The 10,996-nt window shown below is 36.6% G+C and overlaps 1 protein-coding gene across 2 annotated transcripts in view; it reads right to left on the bottom strand.

Annotated features, from left to right (window-relative positions):
* Positions 1-1,847: 1,847 nt before the first annotated feature.
* ARL15 (ARF like GTPase 15) overlaps positions 1,848-10,996 on the bottom strand; it is a 224,468-nt gene continuing 215,319 nt past the window's right edge. For both annotated transcript variants that reach the window (XM_080362288.1, XM_080362287.1), the window contains one exon: positions 1,848-2,190. In XM_080362288.1, the coding sequence (XP_080218414.1) occupies positions 2,038-2,190 (153 nt within the window). In that variant the 3' untranslated portion in view covers positions 1,848-2,037. The remainder of the gene's footprint in view (positions 2,191-10,996) is intronic.

Raw genomic sequence — 10,996 nt, 5'->3', positions numbered from 1 at the left:
AGGACAGAAATCTGGGGCCCCTGTGGAAATCTGAGGACCCTCTAGTCTCTAAGCTCACATCAGCAAAGAGAGTTTGGAACTCTAAATGAGATCCAGTTCCTCTTTAAAGACAGGGACGGGAGCCTCCTTAACCCACACAAGAGAAACTGATGGGCAGCTAGGTCTTGTATAAACTATGCAGAGAGAATCAGAACCAACATAGGGCTCCTCTACTTTAAAATGAACAATTCCAGTTCTTGGGCATTTCCAAGAGTATGAGGAGTGAGGCAATTGACCTGGCAGGAAAGAGAAGAAAAACAAAGCAAGAAGAGATGCCTTTCAAGCTTTCTGTCTATTCCATTACAAAATTAAACAAGGAGCTCACCAATTTTCCCAGCTTCTTTCTGATAACAGGAAGGAAATTAAAATAGTGACCATCAGGACATGCATTCAGGCAAAAATAATTCTGAGGAGCAATGCAAGAAATCCAAGGAAACTGAAAAGTAAACAAAATACCTATAAAAACATTTTGTTTATCAAAGTATAATTGCAAGTAGTAGAGAAATGGCTTTTATGAGCCTTTAAAAGCTGATCCTTGCTATTTTATTATCCCCAAAATAACGTAGTGAGAAACTACAATAAACTTTAAACTTACAAAATAAATGCTCAGAGTGGAAAGATATGTTGCTTAAAGCCCTCAAAAAAGGAGTTACAAGTTTCAAAACACAAGCAGAATCGATGAGGAACCACTGACACATCACTACAGTTTGCATTTGCAGACACTCATGCACGTGGGCAGCTGAATGCACAAGGCACAACATTCAAGGTGTCCACCAGTCCAGCGACTGGTCTGCACATACCGTTGTGACTGTGGTGAACCAGTGACCTGGCATGTGTCTTTAATGGACAAGATCGGTTTACAAGTTTTTTTTAAAAAAAAATCAACAAAAGGCAGCCAAAATACTTCATACCTACAATGGGGAAAACTTGGAAAGAGGAAATATGCACTGTGTTACTGGAATCAAATGAGATTTTTCCAAATGTATTACAAATCTTGTTTCCAATGAATACTTATTTGTGTTCTAAGTAACATTTAGCCCAGAGGAAATTTAAAAGAACAAGTTATAATCCCTTGAAAAGAGAAGCTTATAGTACAAACACTGGAAGGGCCTTAATTACGATATAGATGCCTGGGCTATGTTATGATAACAGTAGTCCTCCATGAGTGAGTGATAAAGGAAGCAAACCTTATTTCAAATCAGTCACACTTCTAACTAGTAATAAAGCCTCCATAGCTGAATTAACAGCCATTTGCTTTGCTTCTCCTAACTACTTTCAATGAAAATTACTACTTTGTCCAACTTTTTTATATTTTCTAAAAATATTGTTACTTAGTTCACCTATTTATGTTACCTATTTTTCCCAAATACTGTTATCGACATACATGTTCGCTAATTTACCTCTCAGGAAACTTCCAGCAAAATAAGTTCTGCCTTTCATAAGGTTATGCTGTGACTTTTGCAGAGGAATCAACTAACTTGTCAACTGCGTTCTCACTCAGTAAAACTTCAGGACTAACCTTTTCATTAACATGAAACTGCTTGCATTTAACATATCTTATTAAGGTTTTCATTGGCTGTGCTTTCTATACTGCAGGGTCAGTAAACAAGCTAATACAAATTAGTCTCACAAATCCTTAAGACATTAGTTATTTTTTAAAAAACAAGGTAGCAGGAGAATTCCTTCTTTACAGACTATGTTATTTTTGTGCGTGTAAAATCTCCCATCAAGGATTATGGCAATGCAAGAAAGCAACATGCAGTGTGCAGAAATAGTGGTAAACAAAGAGGAACTTCCTATTTCAGTAGTGTAGACAACTTTACTGGAAATAGTCGTGTACCTGATTCACAGAATATTTATTTTAACAAAAGAACATTCTGCAGTAACTGTGTGTGAACAACATACCACAGCACAGTCTTGATACCACACCATAACTAAGCTGTGAGCAGAATGTGCAGGTACAGTGATGCCTGGAGAACCACTCTTCTCTCCTGTGTTTCACATTCTTGAAGGTTCGAAGTCTTTCTCTTCAAGCAAGTTTATTAGAAGGGAGAAGCTGTCTTTTACTGCCTCCATATCATCCAAGGAGCAGGGTTTAAGAATCCAGCGCTTTCCACGTGCAAGTGGCTCAAGTTCCAAATATTTTTTTATCTATTAAGGAAAAAAAAAAAAAGAGACAAATGTATATACTACAAAGATAACACTCTATCATATAAAAACAACAACAAAAATACCCCCCAAAACCAAACCAAACCAAACGATCAAAAAACCAAACGAAACCTCATTTTTAGAATCTTAACCGCAGCTGTTCTTATGGTATAGGTTATATGATGTGACCTGAAAGTGTTTTCTTTAGGGGTGAGTGACCTGCTTGGAAGCTACCATTCTACTCATACGTTTAACAGCATGGGAGGTCTGGGGAAGAATTATATGAACTTAAGGCAAAGAGCAAAGCACATGAAACAAGTGTTCAGAAACATAGTGAAAACAGCAAAAGTAACTAAGAAATTTTAGGTTATGCTTGTATTAAAATGTTAAAGTTGTATGTTTCATCATACTCTTATTGGTAATCACTTAAGATGCAGAATTTGTCACCAGACTACTCTAACTATATAAATGAACTTTCAAAAATGTACAAATTCTAAACATTCCAGCCAAAGGTGGGGGTATAGCAGGGGGTTTCTTAATGACCTTGAAACACTAGAAAAACAAAAATTATCCCAAAATCAGTCAGCTTTTGTGTGTGTATGTGGTGGGTTTGTTTTGTTTTTTAGTTAAATGAAGAAGACTAGCACATTAATGTGATTAGGGTGGTAATAAGTATTATGTATGAGACATAATGGTTTCTATGATTGTTCAAAATCCAGCATGTCCCAGCGGATTTCAGCTTATTAACAACATCAAATAATGCCTATAAAAAAGGAAACCTATTAATTAAACCAATTCCATTTTTACTTCTGCAGCAACTGTGCCAAAAGGAGGTGTAAGAATATGATGTAATACAGAATTGCAAGTTTTAAAGTGGTTATAAGCCTTGACAAAATAACTGTGGAATGTGAAGCTCCTTGGAAAGACCAGTCATCACTAATGCTAATTACACCATCAGGGCAGAAACACAGAACCACAGAAAGACTGAGAAAGAAGATTTTCATTAGTAGTATACTCCAATCACTTTTCAAAATAGCAAGTACAATATCAAAACATATTTTTGATGCTTCTTAAGAGAACACAGCAGTCTGCAGGTTATTTCAGCTCACAGATTACTGTTTTCATCAAAATTTTAGTCTTTGACAGTATTTGATCCAAAAGTCTACTCATGCTTCACTGGTCAAAATAGACATTTAGGTTTTACATCCAAAATTATATCCACCAGTACTTGCTGTTGTCAACATACCAAAAGAAATAATTAGTCCTGAATTAGCTTGCCCATTCTTTTTCCTGGAAATTATTGCCAAATATTCTTAATTTTCTTTTGTCACAGACCTAGCCATAAATAGGCACAACAACAGGAACAGTTACTCGCATTGTGGTAGGCAGCCGCAGTCCTAGACAGGCAACTGGAGCCATAGTGTGTAAGGCTCCATGTGCGGGGACAATAAAATAAGGAAGGGAAAAAAAAGGCTTCCAAAGCCCATATAAACTGCAACGTCTCTGTGCAGCTCTTGCAATGTCTATACAACAGATTTTTTTGTCTAGTAATGCATTGCAATAGAAGAAACTGACTGCAGTTGTATCAACTTATTTAAATCAGAATTCAACCATCACAATGTGTCAGGAAGGGTTTCTTATTTCTTAGAAAGGAATTTCAAGCAAACATTTAGTAATGAGTATCAGAAAAAAAACTGTGGTTTTGAGATGGGAACTTCTGCTTCCTCAGCTAAGATACAGGTGAAGCCTTTAAAAAAATCTATTTCCAACAAAGCAGAATTGTATCAATAGCAACCTGCAAACATTTGAAAATGAAGTGTGGTACTTAGCATTGATTCCCCTTCAAATGACTTTCAGAAAAAATACAAGTTGAAATGAACATGACTTCAAGAAACAGTATTTTAATATCTTCATACCTATCTACATGCTGTATTAGTATCTGATATGTTAGCATGGTTATATGTGATCAGAACCCAAACACTAATCTCTGCAAGGCACATATTGCAATGTGTCCAGCTGCTGAAGTGGCACCAAATTGATTTTACCCCCATTAATATACTGAATTAATGGCACTGATCAGGGTAGTAAGAAAGCTCTCTTGCCTGTTTCAGCAACAACCTCCTTGACTGCTAAGTGAGGGAAGGAAGTAGAAGCTGCACAGAAATATAACAAAGCCAGGTATCAGTGCAACTAGATGATGGAGCAGCCTCCTGGTGTTAAGCTGACAAATATGGCTGAGTAATTTGAGAGGTTTTGGACACATGAGCCAGAGGATGTCCACCACACCCCCTCTACTGGAAGACTTTTGCCATCAGACCCTTGAGGTGGCTGAAGTCTGTCTGCAATCTTATTTACATAGCGTCATGAATTAAGGCTATGTCATACGAACAAAAGATTAGGAAAAGGTGATTACACTGAAAGAAGAGAACTTGGGTTTAAAAGCATAAAATATCTAGAAAAAATCACATAAGGAAATGATGGAAGTAAGCAGACTAGCGCTGAGTCTTGTGCAATTGTGGGCAAATAGTACATTGCTTACCAAGGTGGCCTCTCACAAAGAAAAAAACAATGACTTTAAGCTACATTTCAGTGATTGCAGGTGCCCAGATAGAACTTCTATTTCAGCAGTAAAACAGCTTCAATTGATTTAGTAAAACAAATTTTGCAGATAAATTACTTATTTGGATGCCCAACATTGATTAATTTTTTTTTTCCTACGTCTAGGTGTGTAATCAAAATGTAACAAAATCAGCAATGTTATTTAATGATTTTCCACACCTAAGGAACAGTACAGAGTATCTACATTAATAGGCCCTAGATGTATCCTGAAATTAAAGTGGCCATTAAGGAGTGGCTTCTGCAATGGGAAGTTTTGATAATGCTATGGAAGCACAATGGTTTATATTCATGTAAGAGCTATTTCGTTCATATCTACAGAGAAAAAAGATTTCCTCGACTTGTCTCTAATCCAAATATAGAAAAATAACACTAACTGGCTTACAAATAATAACTAAACCAGAAGTAGCACCAAAGTAATTTTCTACAACCCAAGGGGTACTCCGTGGTATGTTACTATATATATATATATTTCCTTATTTAAACTTCACACCACAATGGAGTTTGCAAAAGAGCTTTGTAAGTGGGCTCTACAACTTCATAACTCCCAGAAAGAACTTTGCAGATACAAATATTTTCCAATTTACTATAACTTCCCCCCTCTTTCACTCAGAAGATGCCATTTAGTTCTAAAAACAATGAAGGTTTTTCAGACTTAAGCAGGAACTGGTTTTTTTTTTTACAATAAGAGATGAAACAACTATATGAAAACAGACCGACACAATCAGATGTCCAAGACTTTATACAGTTGAGTTTTTCACTTGACTGCTTTGTTTCTCTAGCCGCTTCCTGCCCTGATGACCACCATTCACACTCATTCCCTACCACACTTCCTAAGAGGATGCACACTAATCACAAAAATATCCAGAGGAAGCTGAAATTCTCTGAATACTCACTCACCTAGGCAGCCCTTGCATAATCAGGTAACCAGCAGTAACTATTTTACAGCTCCCTTCAATGGCACTAGCACAAAAGGGGTGAGCTCCTAAGAGGAGCTCTTTTGTTTTCCCCTCTTGGATAAATGGTGAAAAGCTTTCTGTCTGTTCATGGATGCCAAAGCAAAATATAAAGACTCAAACATGCTTCAGATGTCTGACACATTAGACATGCATTTACATACTGGCTTTGCATTTTTAAGTGTTTACTCTGGGATTGCTAAATTTTTAAGTTACAACCTCAGGAGAAAATAAAATCAATTAAATCCACATAATTTTAAGACTTCTTTATTACCATTTTGCAGGATCTCACTGTATGTCTTGGTTCCACATGGGGCCCCTGTTTTATAGAGAAGCTGACATTGTATTTATGCCACATTCTGAAGTCAATAAAATCTAACAATACACGTATGCAATTATTCCAACTCTTCCCACACTCCACCTTCTAAGTCCTATTCTACTGGCACAATACACTAAGCATATGGTTATCAAATGTTGCTTAACCTACGTGCTAGAAAAGTCAAGACACAATAAAAGGATTGGTGCCCAAAACCTCAGCTGGTGTAAATTAGCGTAGCAGCGTGGAACTGATGTTACTAAATTGATCTGCGTAAGCTGAATAACCAGGTCCTGTTGAAAGCTTTTGTATGTTCTAATACTGAACATAATTTAGCCAGTTCACAACACACATGAACATATGACATATAGGAAAACAGATACTGCAGTCTATGAGTACAGAGTAATTTCTGTCTATTACTCAGCATGGAAAAAAGCTGATTGAAAGTATTACTTTTCATTCAAATAAAAAATTTTAATATCTAATTCACCAACACAAAATCTTCCAACCCACTCTGATTAATCTGTTGTAAACAAATACAAAATGCAGGCAGTAACTTACATTACCAGGCTATATTTACATAATTTAATAGCTAAAATATTTTTTCATCCATTCGTGTTTTACTGAATAATTTTACTTCGGAAAAAATGGTTACAACACATATAGCTGCACAGACATGTCAGTGTCGCTACTAGTCTAAATTTTTCATAGCCTTTTACAGGATTAAGCAAGTACTACTGCAAGAGGGTGACTGGTGCATGTATGAATTAAACTGAAGTTACCTAATTTTTGAATCCATGTATTAACCACAAGAAATGGTTCATTCATCTAGCCCAAATCTGCATGGACAAGGAATGCAGTAATAATGGAAGACTGAAGCTCCTCATATTCACATTGTGAAAGCTCCATTGAGCTTTGATGCTGACTTTCTTTTTGGACAACATAAAAATCTGCTCTTGGAGCAATTGTTTAGAAGACCCAGTATAAAGAGGCAATTTTGATTGCTGAGTCCATGAGCAACAGATGAGCTGCCTATAACACTGACTAAAGCATGTGCAAATTCAGTATCTTTGGAGAAGAGAGAAGGCCAAAAGTCCATCACATAGCATTAAGTTTTAAAAAGGGAAACTACATAAAATGAGTAACTTAAAGAAAATTAACTGTGCAGCTAAAAAGGTAAAATGCTTGCAGGTGGCATAGAAAAAAATACCATAATTAGAGGCTCAGAGTATATTTATACTGGTACAGAAGACTTTAAAAGAAATAAAAAAAGCTTTCAACAGTTGCAATAAGGAAAGGGATGGTATTAGAGGTAAAAGAAGTCATATTTAAAAAAGGAAAACAGAAAATAGAAGAAAGGAAATTCTGGCAAATTAAAACAGAAACCACAAATGTTGACCTACTAACCATAGAGTGGAACACATTGCTTAAATCACCACTGATGCTAAAAAGTAAATTGAAATCTACTCTAGTTTATGTTAGTGTGCTGGACTGCAAACTGCAAAGCCACTTGAGCTGTTACACGTGCTTTTCTGCTGGCCCTGTTCTAAGTACAGTGATTTATAAGAGTAGGTGGGACGGAGCAGTAGCCACTTCATCTTAAACCAACTAGCTCAATCCATTCTCGTACAGGAGTTAACACTTACATGCTATTCTCTAAAAGTCTGCTAGAAACCACTTTATCTGACATCCCCATTGGCTAAAAAGGACTTCTTGTCTGACCAGAACAGCTGCTCCAATGTGCAAAACTGCCAGTAGAAGTTTCATAAGGTTTATTCTTCCTGCAAAGACACTTCATATCCCCCTGAAAAGATACTTCACATGTGCCTGCTCGTGTGCTTCTTTATAACAGTGATCTCATCCATGTCTACAGGGATCCTTGTAATGCACCTATGTCTCATAAGCACTCCTCCTAAAGCACCTGCACCTCATATTTATTGACTCCATATGGAATACCTCTTGCGCAACAGGGAGGGGAATGGAAGTGCCTCAGCTAACAGGAAGGGATGCTGATCTGCTGTGGCCTGGGGCAACCCATGCACATGGCTACTCCCAGGAAAGACAGCTGAGGTTAAGCAACACTATCACCTATAGAAATGCTCTTAAACTCAAGTTCTCCGAAGCTAAATATTTCACTGCCAGCTGACTTTTATGTGCCGCTGAATTCAAAGTATGTACACGCAATGTTAAAAATTCGCAATGAATCTATAAAGTACATATGATGATAATCGCAATTATGTAACTGAGCTGCCGGGGTTTGTTTGGTTGGTTTAGCTCTTTGTTTGTTTGTGGTGGGTTCACCCTCCCTGTCCTCCTCCCTTTTTTTTCCCTTAAGTATGACCTGCTGAAGCAAAATCAAAAGAAAACCCAAAACTGCCTTCAGCATTTCTGTGTGATACCAGGGTAAGCAATTGTCTAGACAAGATTTCAAAATCATCAGAAGCCTTTTTCTACAACTCCTCACAGGTAGTGATGAATACTTTACAAATTAATATTTCTAGTTTGTACAGCTTTCCAATTTTTTTTATTTTTTTAAAAAAACATTTGCCCTTTACAAAATATTACCTAAAACACTTGCAACTGAGCTTTTTACTTAGCTTTATAATAGACCTGCCCAATATTTTTGGCTTGCAAGTCTTTACAAGGAGGAATACACTCACTTATACACATATTGCACAAAATAATTTACACACTGCTTTGTAGAACAGATGCATTCTTCCACCCTTGGTATCTCCAGTGGCCACGAGACAGTACCCTTTTCAGACTGCAAGTGACTGCTGAAAGAAATGTCTTTTAAGAAGATGATACCTAACTGTTCTGAATGTAGAAATAGGATGTCTGGCAAATCAGCATGGACACGCTGTTCCCAACAGAGAGCACACAGTACTGGCAAATGCAAGTGTGAGACAAGAAAAAGGGGAGTGTACTAGAGAGCTGGAAGATAAGTACAGAGACGTGTTTACTGTAAAACATTAAATATTGCATTATCTATCAGGATGGAGAGAGTGGAAGATTTTTAAAGTGGATAAGTACTTTTTAAATACAGATACATAAGGTCATATTTTAATGGGTCTGGGACAAATAAGACAGATGAGAATGAGGACAGAAAACTGCTGAGGGTGCAACAGCACTACTGAGATTTGCATGTATGTGGAGGGAAGCAAAGAGGCTTTGAGGAGCGGCTCCATCTATCAGCTCTTTCCATGTAAGACTTTATCACACAAAAATATACTGTGGTGTATTAGATTTCTGTGGTTACATTCTGTTAATTTGTTCAAAAAAAATAGTAAGAATCAGGTAGATGCCAAAAACATTCAGTTATACTTTGCTTTCCATGCCTAATTCACCCAGTGTATTCTGTTTATATAAACCTGTGCTTCTCCTACAACTGGAAGAAACGGGGCAACATGAGAACAGCAGCAGCTGTTATAGAGAAAACCAGACTTCCAGGTGAAGATTCTTACAGCCAGCATCAGGCTGGACAAACAAAATGGGGCTCATCACATCCAATCCCAGAGTGAGCAAAACCACATTTCTTTTTGAGTGACAAGTGAAACAATGAGAATAGAAAAAGAGGCATTGTACGTGAATGCATGCAATGAAAGCACAGTACAATATTTTCCTTTAATATCTGCAGCTTTATATCTTTAATTTATTCCAACAAATTAATCAGAAACAGAAATCAGATATCAGATTTAATACAAGACTACAACCAATCCTATCAGCTACTGCTACTATTGCTTCCGCTCTTCCCCACTCTGTTTTCTGAAGTACTTTGGGTTGCAACAGATACCATCTGACAGCCACATCCATAAAGTCTGAGATTAAAAAAATGTAAAGAACAATTCTGAAAGCTATCTCTGCTTAAAGTCAACTATTTAGAGGACATCTAAAAAGCATTTTTCCCCCTATATACTAGATAGACACAAAAATGCCAATTTATTGGATATAAGAAGAATTTTCTACACATATGTATGATTAGCATATCCAGATATATTCTCAAGTTATACTAAAAATAACCTATTGAATTTAAGAGCATTTTAAACTTAGGATAATTTGTTAAAATTACTATCATTGCCTAAATCTGTTACAAAAAAAAATGGAGCATATGCAAAGATAATCTCACAAGAAACCTATTAAAAGCTTTTACTATACCCCCAGTCACACTTTTCCCTACCTTCTCTGAATCAGGTTTGGTTCTTTGTTACATCTTCAATTAAGTAATTTAAGGAATACAAATAACTAGTAGAAACTCAACACTCAAGATCTTTAAGCAGATATCTTTCAGAGACTTGCATTTTTTTGGTAGCTTTTTTTGGATTGTTTTAAATAGGCTGACAAATTAAATATATTCATGGTTTACTTCAGAATACAATGCTAACAAGAAAGAACGCTGATTTCAGCAGCAAAATACACTAGCTTTAACTATGGATTGTGGCTTCAACTAGTAACAAAACCTGAGACACAGGTACACAAGTGCTGAGTATTTACCACCCGCAAAAAACCTTTATTTGTGATGTTTTATGTCTCAAATAACCTTTAGAATAATATGATAGTCCAAAGTCCAAAGATCAATCGTCATTATGACGACCCTGCTGCAAATGGCATGTTTTCTGCTCAGATAACAGTTAAACAGTATTTTCTGGGGAGGTGCATCTGTGATGATTCATCTGCGTTTGCCTGCACTTGTATATAAATCTAGCACTTGAATAAATAGCATCTGTATACTGTGCCCACGTCTGCAAAGCACCAAAACACTGTATGGACATGTATTCTTGTATCAAAAGCAAAGAACAGGATTTCTAAAGGCTTTGTGGTTGGTTCCCTGCATTTACACTGCTGAAACCATTCCAAGCCAACAGCCAGTATGAACACATAAGAAAAACCATTTATTCAGCAGTAGCTGTGGTTCTAGGAGATG

This window comes from Nesoenas mayeri (genome assembly GCF_963082525.1).
Source record: "Nesoenas mayeri genome assembly, chromosome: Z".
In the NCBI taxonomy this organism is placed as follows: domain Eukaryota; kingdom Metazoa; phylum Chordata; class Aves; order Columbiformes; family Columbidae; genus Nesoenas; species Nesoenas mayeri.
The sequence above is the reverse complement of the archived record's forward strand: the minus strand, read 5'-3'. Positions and strand labels throughout refer to the sequence as shown.